Genomic DNA, 16,173 nt, shown 5'->3' on the forward strand with positions numbered 1-16,173 from the left:
AGCGTATTATAAAGCCAAGGGGAGGCGATAACCAGTCACAGCTGGATTACTCAGGGCAGCTTTTGCCAATCTGGTGTCCGTCAGATGTTCTGGATTCCCAACTCCCATTAGTTCCTGCCAGCACAGCACTTAGGGACTCACTCTTGCACCATTTTCGTCTGAAAAGAGACACATCTTAGAGAAATGATGAGGAGCTCTAATACACTTGAGGTGCAATCCAGGCCAGGAGTGAGGAACCTGTGGCTTCCCTCCAGACATTGTTGAACTCCAGTTACCTTCAGCCACAGATTGGCCAATAGTTAGGGATGTTGGGAGTTAAAATCCAGCAACATCTGAGGAGAGGCCACAGGTTCCCCACCTCTGAGCAGGTAGTTATGAATTTGTAAGTTTCAGTGTGAGCATTAAGCATCTCCCACCGACTGCAGTGGGACTTTTAAAAAGTGCATCGTTTTGCCTGAATTGCGCCTATGGCATTTAACGTGCCCCAATTCCACTGAAAATTATACCTCCTGTAATGCTAAAACATTTCACTCCTCCACTGAAACGCAAGTTTTTATCAGCTAAGAAGAAGACAACCGATTGAGGGGAATACACACACATTTCATTTTTCAACATTTTAATAAATAACATGTTGCACAATGGAATGAACGAGCATGTAAGTTAAGTGAGTTAGTTCTTGCGGACACAAGAGTCCTGAAAGCACTGCAGTTCTGGTAAGCATGCTGGGAGAGGGGGTCTTCAGCTCTTCACAGGTGTAGAAGTTGGTTTCATGGCTTTTTTAAGATGGTGATAGTTTGGCAGGATTTTCATTAGGAAGTCCAGCTGCAATGTTTGTGGCTAAAAAGAACAGCAGAGTGAAAAAATGGGGGGGGGGGAGCACCAGATAGGTGATAATACTGACAGTCTGAATTCATTTGCTTATGTTCTGATCTACCAGGGGAAATAATTCATGGGATAAAGAACCAAAGCATCTTTAAAGACAGCATAGGGGAAAGCAAATGGTCAATTAACCAGAAACTTCATTTCTATTTCCTATCCGCCCCCCTCCTGGGAGTCTCTCCTACTCCCCAGCCAAGCTGAGAAAGACAACAGGCTTTTTAATCCTGAGTGGGTCACTTGTAAGAGTCCATGATGCCTGGACCTTGGTAAGTCAGTTTGCAATCGGCTAGAAAACCAGAATTAGAAACTGATTGCAAACTGTGGCTTTTCAAGGTCCAGGCATCATGGAATCTTACAAGTGACCCACTCAGAGAGGATTAAAAAGTGTGTTTAGGGGAAGACACAAGATCTACCCACCCTGGAAGAATGGCAGATGAATGTGATGGACTACATGGAACTGGCGGAAATGACTGGCAGAATCCGAGACCAGGGAGAAGAGTCGGTGGAGGAAGATTGGAAGAAATTTAAAGACTATCTACAGAAACATTGTAAAATTAATGAATGTTAGAAGGATGTTGGAATGAAGTTATGTGGTTTTAGCAGAAATGGTATAAAGGTTTAGGAAAAAAACTGACTGTAAATTGGTGAAAGGAGGGAAAGTTAAGTTACATTATATTAAGATAAATTACAGGACAAAAATTGGAAAAGATGGAAAAGATTTGCTGAAATAGTTAACCAAACTAGAATACAAAAAAGGGAGGTGTGAGGAGGTCAAAGAAACAAGCAAATGAAAAATAAGTTATGGGAAGATTTGCTGTGTTTTTTAATGGATTTTATTTTTCTGTTTTTTCTTCGTTCTTTTTCTTTTGCTTTTTTCCTTATTGTGATGTGATGTGTTGTTTTGTTTTTGTTTAATATGGTGTTTTTCTTTTTTCTTTTTGTAACCTTTAAAACTTTAATAATTTCTTTTTTTTTAAAAAAAGTGTGTTTAGGTTTGTGCCTGGTATCGTATGACATTCTCATTGACAAACCAGTTGCTCCACCGCCATTGGCCTTTGCACCATAGACACGGGAGTGGTGAGTTGATGGGAAAGGAAAGGAAACAAGTGGCTCTCCGTACTGATAGACCAGACTGGGTTGGCAAAGTCATGCTGTTGGAAAGGGAGGAACAACTGGCGACATATCAGCAAAGGTTGAACTCCTGTCATGCACCTACCTGGGGCCGCTCAGTCTGCACTCGCCGAAGACAGTCAGCTCCATAGATGACAGTGTTTTCAGGGATGACTTCGTAGGTATTGACATTGCAACAGGCTCCAATGATGCAGCCACTCGTCAAGATCACGTTCCTACCCACAAATGCTGCAGAGACAAAAAAGCGCACATTATGAAATGGCAAACAACCCACCTGGAATGAGCAACGTCATGAAGTCTAATCAGTGGTCAGTTCTTTGGCCCAGCATCTCACCTCTAGAAACGGAGGATATCATCGACATAAGTCTATTCTCTGCTACTCCTCTGTGGCATCCCAAAATTTTTGTCTTGTTTCTAAACTCAACTTGGCTGCAATCATGTGCAGTCTCACTTCTGAGTACCACCAGTTCCACTGCTTATCTCCAAGTGTACACAACCCAGGGATGTGCAACTACACTCTGGTCTTAAATTGCCGCAGTCTGTACCATCAAGCATAGGGATGAGGAACCAGTGACCTTGCAGGTGATGCTGGACTACATCTCCCATCATCCCTGACCATGCTGGCTAGGGCTCATGGGAGTTTTAATCCAGCAACATCTAGAGGGCCTTTGGTTACCCATGACTGCTCTAAGACAACATGGGGAAACTCAAAATTAAGAAAGTTTGCAAATGGATGAGGTGTGTGTGTGTGTGTGCGCGTGCTGTTTCCAAAACTACTGTCTTGGTCAAACTTTTTTTTTTTTTTTAAAAAAAAGCAAAGCTGCAATTTTAAGCATGCTACTATGGACTTACAATATATTTATCAAAATTGGTTTTTCACATAAACCATTCCACTATTTTCAGATGTCAGAGTGGTCCTCAGAAGCATAGAGAATACGTAATACAATGCAAAAACTGGAAACAAAAAATAACCCCCACTTAAAATAATTTCCCACTTAATCAACATACATACCTTTGGACTCAATTACATTGTTGTCTCCTATTTTCATTGCCTGGGAATCTGTAAGTTCACAGTTAAGAAGAGTACTTAGATATTTAGTTTGCATGCTCCCTTATCCTGGATTCCTCCTAATACAGTCCTCTTTGGAGAATCCCCATGTTTTGAAAAGGCGTTCAGGACAAGTGGCCTGCTTCAGTAAAGTGTGGTTTGAAAGCTCCTGGACCAGTGGCCTTTAGTTCAATCAAAAGCTGCCTATGGACCTTTGAGTGTGTGCTCAAAGGCTTTCCTCAATGCTCAGAGCAGCCAGCTCTGTGGTCCTGGGTTCTTCTGCTAGGCTCTTACAAACTGCCACAGAGAAGGAATGCACAGTGAGTGGAATTCTCTCAGCAGAGCAAGTAAAAGATCAGTGGGAAGTTCTTTGTGAGCAACCAATTAGCTGTTATGACTGTGAACGACCCTCTTGTTACAGCAAAGGTACTCCTACCACTGTTCTGTGGCTTCAACGGTTATAAGCTGTGTTAAAATTAGGCAGAAAAGGAAGGCGAAGATAGACAGGAGATTAAACAAAACTCACAGCTTGTTGAACCAGAAGGCTGTCAACTAAGTTTAAAACACAGCCAATATGGGGAATATTACAAGTAAGGAAAGAACAAGGGAAATTGTAATGATATTAAATGTGATGTTTTGCATTGCTTTGCTTTGCTGGCCTTGTAGGAGAGTTGCTTTCGTTACCTGGTCCTCTGGATTGCATTTATTTAAGATTGCTCATTTGAGTTTGGAACACCAGCTACAATGGTTGATCCCTTTAGACAAAAGAAAACAGAACTTTGAGGCCTTTTGTCCCAAGAGAGAGGTCACTGCTCACAATGTGGGTTGTTGTTTTTCACATTATGGAAACTAGCATGTGTTTACCATGTTTGTTGTGAATGCTGCAACGTGTTGAGCAGACACATCTATTTTGCCACACGTTCCCCATGCAGCACGTATGTGTAGTGAAATAAATGCACGCAGCTCTTGTATTAAAATATCATTGAGGTTTACTACAAACACACCCACACCCCATCGTTATTAGGAACAAAATGCCCATGGGTGGAAGTTGCTGGGAGCAAAAGAGATATAAGTGACTAACAACACCTGTGGAATCTGAGATAAGTCATTAAACTCAGACAATTCTCCCTTGTGAAAAGGGGTGTGTGTGTGTGTGTGTGTAAGTAATAAATCACTCCATCACAGAACTGGTGTTTTCATTGCTAAAGCAGCACTGTCCTGTGCAAACATACACTCTCTCACTTTAAAAAACACTGCTCTTTTGAAGGATACAACAGCCAACTTCAAAGACGTTGTTGGTGCCAATGATCATTGGTTTGGCTCCCACCTCCTCTGTATCAGGGGTAATGTTTTCAGGATAGCTGTAAAAGGATTGAAGCATGCATTAACATTTCTACATCACAAAAAACCCCATGTCTTTGTTGAAAGATTGAGAACTGCCTTTATCTTTGGAAGCTATAGGGTTTGGACAGCTAAAACTTTGGCAATGGCATTGGGCTGCTGCTTTTGATTCCCCACTCTACCCTATGCCCCAAAGGCAAGTCTGTTTCTTCTGGAATACCAGAACAGGTGTGAATTTGAAAGGAGGTTGCTGGGCGAAACATCCACCTTTGCATCTACATAGCAATTTAAATGTATCTGGTGGAAAAACTAAATTGTGGGCAGTTTCCCAAAACATTTAGCTTTGAAAAATGGATACAGATGAGGAAAAGTCCTTCAGTATAGAAAGTACCTTGGATTCACCCTTTTCTAGGAGTTAGAAAGCTGATTGTTCAGACTGCAGAGCCAATGAGGACAGATGACTGTTGGCACAGTAGAGCAATATGCTCTGCCAGGCTAAAGAAGGCACCAGTAGTGCTGTGCAACTGGAGAATTCAGGAGATCAAACTATTTCCCATTTAATTTCTCTGCACTAAGAGAACACCACAAAATGCATATCAAAGTAGTGGGGTAAGGGGAATTTAAAAATCACGTAAAATACTGTGTGATCAAATTAAATGTGTACAACAGTGAACTACTGAAGGCATGCAAGGATTATAGGAAGCTTTGTTCTTTATCTTGGATGTCTTACACGTGCTTTCTTTAGTGGCATATCCCCTCCACAGTGGAACATAAAATAAAGCAAAAGGATTCGACATGGAGATTTACTACCCTTCTGCAACAGTGCATTCATGAAGAAGCTTTGCATTTCTTTCCATTTTAACACTGACCTTACACTGTCCCTGCAAAACTGAGCCAGTGAGAAGAGGCTATTTAGGAAGAGGCCAAGAAAACAAGAGCAAGGCAGGTGGCCTGGGAGATTAAAGTTTTAGTGGCTTTGGGTACTACAGTGCAGCTTTCTATGTTGAGTAAGACCAATGGTCCATCTAGCTCAGTACTATCTGCTCAGTCTGACAGCAGCTTTCCAAGAACTCAAGCAAGGAGGTGCCAAGACCTTTTTCACTGGCACAACCAAGGTGATAAGGGTAGGATCTTCTGCGCACATAACATGTGGTCCACCACTGAGAGAAGCTGCAGGGGACAGAAAGCTATGATATGTATGCTCCGTAAGATGCCCAGAGTGGCTGGGAAAACCCAGCCAGGTGAGCGGCATATAAATAATAAAATTATATTATTATTATTATTATTATTAGGTAGACTGCATAACATTATGCTTGCATTTACATTTTCAAAATTAAGCTGGCTTTTGGCTGCATCCGCTAAGGCCTTCCCAAGGTACACCATTTTGGCCCAAGAAAGTTCAACATTTCATACATACCCATTTATGATAATTGCCTGTTCTTCTATGAGGTTACCTTCCCCAATTACTATTGGTCCAGCTTCTGCAATGATCCGTGCTTTGGGGTGAATCACGGTCCTAGGCCCTGTAGGAAATACTCAAAAGTTTACTCCTGGTATAGCGGTTAGATATTTCTCCAACTACTTCATGAAAACAGAGGGTATGGGGCAGCAGTATCAATTTGTCTCAATACACAGTTACCATGGATGTACATGGAACCAATAAGAAATCTCAACCACCAGCTATATTCTCAAACAGTGGAAGGGACTATTGGAACACCACTGTGCTGGTCCCGTGGGCTAACCGAGAGGCGAGGTCTGAGTCCAAAGGTGCAGTATGCAGGCAGTCCGTAAAAGTTGAAGCTGGATGCAGGGCAGGGAGTCGGGTGAGGTCAGGAGTTCCGGCAGGATAGCAGGACAGGGTTCAGGCAGAAACTGACAACCAACAAAGTTGCTCCTGCAACTTCGGATCGAGGCTGGCTGGCTTTTATCTGCCCCGAGGCACCGGGCGGCCCCGATCCTCAGGTGACTCGCCTCTTCTGGCTTGGAGGCAAGCACTCCTCCTGCGGGAACTTAGTTCCCTCCGCCTCTCTGCCCTGAGCCTCTGCAGCTCAGGAGAGGCTGGAGGGTTACCGGACCCAGAGGCAACCTCAGCTTCCCCTGACGGGGCTGAGAGTGGAGCACCTGCAGGCAATGGGTCCTCCATCACCTCAGGAGCCAGAGCAGACTCAGCTGGTGCCTGCACCTGAGGAGCCAGCACAGGTGAGGACCCTTCCGGCTCAGGCCCCAGCCCCGGCTCAGCTGGTTCTGGAGGCGGGGAATCCTGTGCAGGCTGGGATTCCTCAGGTTCAGCATCCAAATCTGAATCCCAGGCCATCACAACCACAAGCTTTTTACATTCTCAGCAAGAACACGACATAAATATGGAAGGTGTCTTTCAGATCACAAACTATTTGCCCTCGTGACCACCTGTACTTCTGATTGGCTCACTGGTTGTACTCACTGTTCATCATTGCAAACTATGAGTGGAAAACCTGTGGCCCTCCACATATTATTTGACTACAACTCCCAGCATCCCTCAAATTTGGCCATGTTGGTTGGGGCTGATGGTAGTTGGGAGTCCAACAATTTCCACAGCAGGTTCCCCACCCACACTGTAAACAAACATTGATCTTGTTTGGATTATCTTCCCCTGCACAATCAAGGGATTGTCTTGTACTGAAGGCAATGTGTTTTACATCATTAAGTAATATGTGAGAATTAAGAGACTATTTCTAGACTAGTATCTTTAATCTGACAATAATTCAAATTAACTCTGGAGATTCTGGAAACTACAGTAACCACACAAATTACTTTCTCTTACCAATTGTCACATCACCCTTGATTTCACTCTCAACACAGACAACAGCTCCAGGAGCAATCTTTACACTGGAAAAGAGAACATCAACAAAAAACAACAACAGTGTTTTGCATCTCCCTTGAAAGCACATGTATATGAAAATATATCCAGAATATTTCAAGCAAGCTGAGACTCACTCAGTGGCTTTTAATTCCAGATTAGGAGAGCTGGGTGCTGTTACCCAGATGTAACGGGGTCAGTTACAGTGGCTCAAAATTTTCCTTGATGGGCAATTCAAGAAAGGGGTGCTAAGAGAATTTAGGCCTGACAGTTCATCTCAGGGTTCCACTGTGTCCCTCATGGAGGGGGCTACAAAAATTAAGAAACCTAACCAGGGTTCTAGTAAAAAAACAAAATGTTTCACAAGTCTGAAGTCTGGGACACAAACATTGAGACTGCTCCACCCCCCCCCCCAAAGGAGGAAAGCATTTTTAAACAATGGAATTCTTATACATGTCTACTAAAAATACACCCAGTTGAGCTCAGTGGGGCTGACTTCTAAGGCAAGGGCACAGGACAGCAGCCCATGTGTAACTTTCATGTCTTACTTTCTTTTCTCTGCAAGGCAAAGCAACAGGAGAGTGGGGTTGTTTTTGTTTTTATTAAAAAGATTCTCTCCCCCTGGTATAAAAAAGCAGCAGCCTGAATAAGCGGTAAAGCAAATGAATAAAAACTATGGAGAAAGAAGTTTTAAGCTGTAAAATTATCAGGCTAAGGCCCCCTTTTTCCCCCCTCACGGTCTTGATCTTTCATATCAGATGCGTGGAGTCTTAGCCTCACTTCACTGGTACGGGATCCGGTGGAGAGAAAAATGGATCTAGTGGCGCCAAAAGGCCATGAAACATATCGGGCAGCAGCAGCAGCTGCGAGACATTTCTACGCAGAGCAAAAATGCATACAAGGTAAAAAGAGACTAATAAACGGGCAGCCGTGGCAAATGGCGAGAATAATGCTAAATTTAATTCTGCACCGGGCAAAAGAGAACTGGGAAGAAGACCGGGGCTCCCGCCCACCTTCTTAGCCAAGTTGCAGACCTGCCATCCACCAGGCCGCCGCTAAGCCCACCACCAAAGAGACCCGACCAGCTCGAATCTGCTCACCTCTTCTGCGCCTTCTCCGCCATCTTGTCCGCCCTCTCATCCATTACTCGGCCGGCGACGACGCAGCCCGCTGATACCAACGAGAAGGAAAGGAGTGTCGATCGTGGCCCTCGGGAATCGATTCCCCGCGCCTTGCGCTCGGGCCGGATGGGAGCGACGTAGCCAATGAGAACCCGTCCTGGAGCGTGTAACTCCTCCCCTCGTTCTGGGTTACCATTGATGCGCTTAATAGCGTGCGACGGCGTATTAACCTCTTAATACCCGCCACACAATGTTATGTATCTTGAATTTTTTCGTGTAGACAAACATGGGAGCCAGCATTTGTGTTAGTGCAGTACATTTATATCATGCTCAAGTGGTGTGCTTGCTTCTCCCACAATGTTTCATGGAAGAACAACAACAACAACAACAACAACAACAACAATTTATTACTTATTTTACTTACTTATAGTTTAATTTTTTACTTATATTACTTCTAGTACTTGCTTATAGTACAGTACTTATTACCTGCCCATTTGGCTGGGCCTCCCCAGCCACTCTGGGCAGTTCCCAACAGAATATTAAAAACACAATAAACATCAAACATAAAAACTTCCTGAAACAGGGCTGCCTTCGGATGTCTTCTAAACATCAGATAGTTGTTTATTTCCTTGACATCTGATGGGAGGGTGTTCCAAAGGGTTGGAGCCACCACTGAGAAGGCCCTCTGCCTGGTTTCCTGCAACCTTATTTCTCACAGTGAGGGAACCGCCAGAAGGCCCTCGGAGCTGGACCTCAGCGTCCGGGATGAACAATGGGAGTGGAGACGCTCCAGATATACTGGTCAGAGGTTGTTTAGGGCTTTAAAGGTCAGCATCAACACTTTGAATTGTGCTCGGAAACGCACAATCATAGAATTGTGGAGTTGGAAGGGATCACGAGGATCGGCTCGTGTGCAAACAAACCCACTGCAATGCAGGACTCGTGCCCAGTGCGGGGCTCCAACCCATAAACCTGAGATTAAGGTTATCCTCACAGTAACAGTGTGGGGTAGTTGAGGCAAGAGACAGCTTGAGGTCACGCAATGGGTTTCATGGCCAAGGGGAGATTTCACCCTTAGCTGCCCTAGTTGGACTCAGACCCACACTTCTAACTGCTACAAGCCTCCCCAGTGTTGTGGTGGGATGAGGGGAGCAGCATGGGTTTGATTCCCGAGTCAACTATGCCCAAATGACATAGATTGAGTTGGTAAAGTATTCTTTTACAAAGTGATCTGCTGTCATGTATAGACAGTGGGGGAGGTAGGAGGAACCCTGCATAAACTGTAGATTTCTTGCTGCCTCCCATGCATTGTACTTTGCGCATTGCCACTTGCTCGGAGAGAAGGAACTCTCAAGCATGTAGCAGTAACATTGGGTTCTGCTGCCACCTGGTGACATTCTTAGAAGGTACAGCCAGCCTGGTTTCAAAGGAAGAATTCTTTGGCAGCTAGCCTGCGCCACAGCCCGGAGAGTTTGGGGCATATCTAGGGAGCAGCAAGAGGACTGATGGGCTTTAACAAAGGCATACAGGCATGCCTGTTCTTCTGCTCAATGTCACTGTCTGCTCAAAAGACCAGAGGCAAAACTGCACAAGGTACTGGGGACATGTATCTAAGTGTGCCATTGGGAATTTCCCAACAGGTGGCTCTGGGCAGGGGTGGCACATCCCATTTTGCCACCCGAAGTACGTCAGGAAGGTGCTGCCCCACAACAGCCTCCCCTACCTGGGGAGTGCCCACGAAGCAGCAACAGTGACCATGAGATCTCGCAGAGTTCTCACAAGATTTTGTGAAGTGCGTAAGATCTCTTAAGATGTTGGTGCCATCTTGCTGCTTCTCGCCCAGTGGTGGTAGGGTGACCAAGGGCACTTGTGGAGGCACTGCCTCTTGGGCTTCTGCCACCCAAGGTGGCTGCCTCAGCCTGCCTTATGGGTGGGCTGGGGATGGATGGGAGTACCAGGACTGCAGCACACAGAGAAGGGATGTTCAGTTTCCCTTCTACTTTTTCATTTCTAGTGAAACTCACCACATGCCTCCTTTTAGCCATGGACCATCTGTGAGAAATATGGGAGCTTGGAAACCTAACTATTGTACTGACCCTTATATCCACTACAATCCAATGTATCAAAATAATTTTCCATTCATGCCTACCACAGTTGCCATTTTTAATATTGACTTACTGTGTATTCTTCTGGTAATGTTTATGATGGATATTATAAGGGAAGGATAAGAACAACCATTTATGCGTCTCTGATTCTTTGAAAGTATGGCAATTTTGTGTGTCATGGAGATGTTATCAGTTTGGTATGAGGCTCTTATCTTTGCTTCTACCTCATAATCAGTATTCAACAGGGCCTCATCGGGCGACAATCCGACTTCCGTGGCACAGCAGCTCAGTGAAAGTGGCATTTGCACAAATAATATACCTCAATGGTATATTTTAGGCAGAATGTCCCGTCTCCATAGTTATAAACTCTGATATGCTGACCTTCATTATCTGGGTGATTTCCATTATTAGCCTACTCCAATATAGGGAAAAGACAACAAAGTTTGTTGAGACACTTCATGTAGGTGAGAAAGGACTGGAAGACAACCAGCAAAATAGCATTTTGAGAATGAGGGTCTTCATGAACTGGGAAACCCCATTTTTCTTTCAAGCCACAGCTTTATACCAGCTAGGTGCTTTTCCATTTGCTATTTTGTTCCATTATCTCTGTGCCTCTGGGAATCTTTCTATAAATGCAAGGTAGGTATCATTATCTAATTTTTTTTTACTATTATTACTTTTTTAAAAAAATGTTATATTTTTCTTGACTAATAAGCAGCAAACAAAGCAAGGTCTAAAACGAGAATTTAAAAGCCTACAATAGAAACAATAACTAAGAAATCTTTTTATAAAATATACCGTATTTTTTGCTCTGTAAGACTCACTTTTTCCCTCCTAAAAAGGGGAAATGTGTGTGCGTCTTATGGAGCGAATGCAGGCTGCGCAGCTATCCCAGAAGCCAGAACAGCAAGAGGGATTGCTACTTTCACTGCGCAGCAATCCCTCTTGCTGTTCTGGCTTCTGAGATTCAGAATATTTTTTTTCTTGTTTTCCTCCTCCAAAAACTAGGTGCGTCTTGTGGTCTGGTACGTCTTATAGAGCAAAAAATACGGTACTTAAAAAGAAAGCCAATAAAAAAACAGCAGCTTCTAGAAAATAATAAGCTCAATGTATCAGGAACTAGGAAACACTTGAGAAAGAAAAAGTTTTGCATCTGTGGATAAGGAGGAGATTTGAAAAGTGGATTGGTAAGGAAAGGGCCAGTCCAATTGTTTCCCAGAAAGTGAGATGCAAAAGAAAGTGCCACCAGCCATAATGTTAGTGGGGGGCTGAGTCTCATGTCATTTGTAGCGTGCCCTGGATTTCCTGCCCCTTTCCTCTTAAAAAAATAAAAATAAAAAAAATTTCTGAAAAAAATAAAATCTGAGGAAGCTTGGCACATAGCAAAACTGTGTAGGTGAGCTCCAACCATTTGCTACTGTAATTTCTCAGGAACATCTATACCTGTAAAGTATCACATGCTAATTTTATAGACATTTGTGTCATCTGTTGGTCTCCCAGGTCTTGTAAGTACCTAGCAACCACCTCTGGGTACCAAAATGGGAAGATATATTCTCCATGCCTGAATGGTTCTGTCCTTAGGAAAAGGGAACATACAAAAGAGGCCTTATCTGTGTAGTTGTTGTTGTTTAGTCGTTTAGTCAATTCTTCAGTGATCAGCCTTCTTTATGGTCCAGCTGTGTGGACAGGAGGCTATTGTATTTGCCAGAGGATGGGGAACCTGTGGCCTTCCAGATGTTGTTGGACTCCAACTCCCATCGGTCACAATTAGCACGGCCAAAGGTCGGGGATGTTGGGAGCTGTAGTCCAGCAACATCTGGAGGACACAACTTTCCTATCTTTCTTATAGGAACAGTGTTATTTTTCTAGAAAAAGAGGTGCCGGAACTCACCATGAACACCTTCCTTTTTTCTCTTATAATGGCAATGGCACCCACCTGAGAGGTGCTGGAACAGAGTTATGGCAAGTTCCAGCTGGAAAAAAGCCCTGTATAGGAATGTGTAGCACTTTAAAAGCAACAACTAGCTGGGAAGAAAATCAGTTATGACTGGAGCTCCCTGCCATCTTTCTTCCAATAGCATGCCACAGAATTCTCCACCAGTTGAAGCATTTGTACTGTCTTAAGAGGCAGTCCCCAGTAGTGATGTATGGAAGTGAGAGCTGAACCATAAAGAAGGCTGATCGCCGAAGAATTGATGCTTTGGAATTATAGTGCTGGAGGAGACTCTTGAGAGTCCCATGGACTGCAAGAATCAAACCTATCCATTCTGAAGGAAATCAGCCCTGAGTGCTCACTGGAAGGACAGATCCTGAAGCTGAGGCTCCACTACTTTGGCTATATCATGAGAAGAGAAGACTCCCTGGAAAAGACCCTGATGTTGGGAAAGATGGAGGAAACAAGAAGAAGGGGACGACAGAGGACGAGATGGTTGGATAGAGTTCTCGAAGCTACCAGCATGAGTTTGACCAAACTGCGGGAAGCAGTGGAAGACAGAAGTGCCTGGCGTGCTCTGGTCCAGGGGGTCACGAAGAGGCGGACACGACTAAACGACTAAACAACAAGAGGCAGTCCTATGTGAACTGGATGTGCGCTAATAATTTATGCTTATTTCTAACAGTGAACCAAATGGCATCTTTGGGTATCAATGCAGGTTGAACTAGTGTGATAACCTGGCTGATTTTTTGTTTGTTACCAAAGTGGTTGGTTGGGAACTAGATGTTACACAAGGAGCACAGATTCCCAGATCTTCCCAACACTGCCTTGCCACACTTGGTATTCCTGCCTCCCCGTCTGTTCACTTTCCTGCCAGGTGGGAAACTTCTTACCCTGAAAATTGCCATCATGACTCTGAAAACACGTGTGTTTATTTTTAGGTACACTTTCCTCCTGGTGGGTGGTTTCCTCCTGGCCTGGTCTGCTATGGGGTGCTATGCCCTGCTGCTGCTTATATCTGCCTTCTCCTCTCTTGCCGTAATCCATTCCACTGGCCCACAGCAGGTCCACACATGGGCATTCTTCGTTCAGATGGCCTGGCAAACACTGTGCCATCTTGGGCTGCATTACAAAGAATATTATCTACAAGAAGCTGCATGTATCAGGTAAATATGTGCTCGCTCTAGTCTAGTGTATCGGTTGGTTGGCAGAGTCAGTCTCGGAGCAGTTTACTTTGCATTATTTCAGTACACATAGAAACAGTAGACAGACCAATTGGATTCAGAGTGTCCTTTCCTGGGTGTTATAACTGTTTTTCTTACTAATTTTATTGTCATTGAACTTTATGGGAATTATACCCAGTATAAACAGGAGCAGTAGTGTAATACCTTTATTAAAGGTAAAGGTAAAGGGACCCCTGACCATTAGGTCCAGTCGTGACTGACTCTGGGGTTGCAGCGCTCATCTCTCTTTATTGGCCGAGGGAGCCTGCGTTCAGCTCCCGGGTCATGTGGCCAGCATGACTAAGCCGCTTCTGGCGAACCAGAGCAGTGCACGGAAACGCCGTTTACCTTCCCGCCGGAGCAGTACCTATTTATCTACTTGCACTTTGAGGTGCTTTCGAACTGCTAGGTTGGCAGGAGCAGGAACCAAACAACGGGAGGTCACCCCGTCGCGGGGATTCGAACCGCCAACCTTCTGATCGACAAGTTCTAGGCTCTGTGGTTTAACCTACAGTGCCACCCTAATAAAATACATTTATTAGGACAAACTAAACTATCACTAAGCAGTGAGCTTCTTTTTGAGGAGGGATAGTCAACCTTTTTTATTTCCATGAGCACATTTGGACTTTTGAGTAAGTGATGTGTTGCCACTTCCCGGTTCAGGCTCCCCTGCAAAAAGAGACCCAAGGTGAGCAAGAATACACATACAAATTTTGCTCTTAAAAGGATCTGCGTAAAAGTCAGATCCTGAGCCATGAAAAGTATATAGGACTTAAAAGACACGCTGGTAGCTTCAGCTCTATTTACTTTTGAAGGGAGAAAATATAAACCGGACAGCCTGGTTTATTAGCCATTTCCTGTTGCCCATGGGATCCAGGGAATTGTAGTTCTGTGAGGCGGTTTGAGATATCTAACAAAGAATGTTCAGCACCCCCACCAAACTACAACTCCTGGCATTTTTTCGGATGCTTAAAATGGGATGTGACATAAGCTCTCTAACAGAATTGCTGAGACCTAAAACTGGGCAGCTCTTAAATGCAAATTGTGTGCTTTTCTGTCACTGAGCTGGGCTATGCGGGTGGCGCTATGGGTTAAGCCACAGAACCTAGGGCTTGCCGATCAGAAGGTCGGCGGTTCGAATCCCCGTGACGGGGTGAGCTCCCGTTGCTCGGTCCCTGCTCCTGCCAACCTAGCAGTTCGAAAGCACATCAAAGTGCGAGCGGATAAATAGGTACCGCTCCGGCGGGAAGGTAAATGGTGTTTCCGTGCGCTGCTCTGGTTGGCCAGAAGCGGCTTAGTCATGCTGGCCACATGGCCCGGAAGCTGTACGCCGGCTCCCTCGGCCTATAGAGAGAGATGAGCGCCGCAACCCCAGAGTCGGCCGCGACTGGACCTAAGGGTCAGGGGTCCCTTTACCTTTTACCTGTCACTGAGCTAACCTTTTGCTCTGTTTCAGATTGCCCATTGCCCTTTCCGCCCTCATGCTGATGACCCAGAAAGTCACCTCACTGGCTTTGGATATCCATGAAAACAAAGTGAGGGTGGGCTTGCCATCTGAAGAGAGGAGATCGTTTTGCTGGCACCTGCTCCAGGCACTTCCACTGTGTACTTATCTACTGTGTTTCCCAACCCTGCTGGGAGGCCCTCTGTGTTCTTTCCGCAGATTTCAGGCATGGGTAAGGTATTCCAAGGCTCCGTTTTCTTCACGTCTCCTCTGGGCTGCCACTCAAAAAGGCCTAGGGGCTCTGACTCTGGGCCTGTTGAACAATATCATGAGGGGATACATTTCCGCTCTGGACGACCTAATCGACTGCACCCACTTTGACTGCGTTTACGTCGTGTGGACCTCAGCCCTGTCCTTCAGGCTAACATACTACTCGCACTGGCTGCTTGACGAGTCCCTCTTCCTTGCTGCTGGTTTGGGGCTGGATCTTGGCCACCACCAATATTCAGCAGCTGCCGATAGAGTCGTCATGGACACAGACATTTGGACCCTGGAAACAACCAACACAATTGCTGGCTTTACCCGAACATGGAACAAGAGCACAGCCCAGTGGCTGAGGCGGCTCATATTCCAGCAGAGCAGTTCATATCCTCTCCTGGCCACCTTTGCCTTCTCAGCCTGGTGGCATGGCCTCCGCCCTGGCCAGGTCTTTGGGTTTCTGTGCTGGGCCGTTATGGTGGAAGCAGACTACCGCTTCCATCGCTTTTTGGGTTCAGTGGCAAAATCTCGGCTTCAGAGGCTGCTGTACCAAACCGTGACCTGGTGTCATACACAACTGGTGGTGGCGTACATTATGATTGCTGTTGAGATGAGGAGTGTCTCCAGGCTTTGGCGGCTGTTGTCTTCGTACAATAGCTTCTTTCCATTAGTCTCTGTCACTGTGCTCCTCCTGTTAGTAAAGAAATGAGTGAGCAGCCCCACTGATCCTCACTAGCTCATTTCGCATCCTTAGATGGAGGTGTGTAGACAGAAGCAGGATTTTAAAAAAAGTTGCAGCAGCTTTTTCATCCAAGGTTCAAGGCCACCTTGTAAGGTGACTTGCATTGTTAACA

At 45.1% G+C, this 16,173-nt stretch overlaps 2 protein-coding genes across 2 annotated transcripts; one reads left to right on the forward strand and one right to left on the reverse strand.

The window, feature by feature from the left end:
- Positions 1-599: 599 nt before the first annotated feature.
- On the reverse strand, positions 600-8,465 carry DCTN6 (dynactin subunit 6). The gene is made up of 7 exons (XM_079959845.1): positions 8,336-8,465; positions 7,200-7,264; positions 5,817-5,922; positions 4,331-4,419; positions 3,023-3,070; positions 2,096-2,238; positions 600-837 (listed from the first exon to the last, which is right to left on the reverse strand). The coding sequence occupies exons 1-7, from the start codon at positions 8,377-8,379 to the stop codon at positions 739-741; spliced, it is 594 nt and encodes a 197-aa protein (XP_079815971.1). The 5' UTR covers positions 8,380-8,465; the 3' UTR covers positions 600-738.
- A 2,504-nt stretch (positions 8,466-10,969) lies between these two features.
- On the forward strand, positions 10,970-16,173 carry MBOAT4 (membrane bound ghrelin O-acyltransferase MBOAT4; the record flags this gene model as incomplete). Its single annotated transcript, XM_079958914.1, has 3 exons — positions 10,970-11,100; positions 13,336-13,560; positions 15,074-16,173. 3 exons carry the CDS (start codon positions 10,970-10,972, stop codon positions 16,026-16,028), a joined length of 1,311 nt encoding a protein of 436 aa, XP_079815040.1. The 3' UTR covers positions 16,029-16,173.

This window comes from Podarcis cretensis (assembly GCF_951804945.1).
Source record: "Podarcis cretensis genome assembly, chromosome: 17".
Lineage (NCBI taxonomy): Eukaryota > Metazoa > Chordata > Lepidosauria > Squamata > Lacertidae > Podarcis > Podarcis cretensis.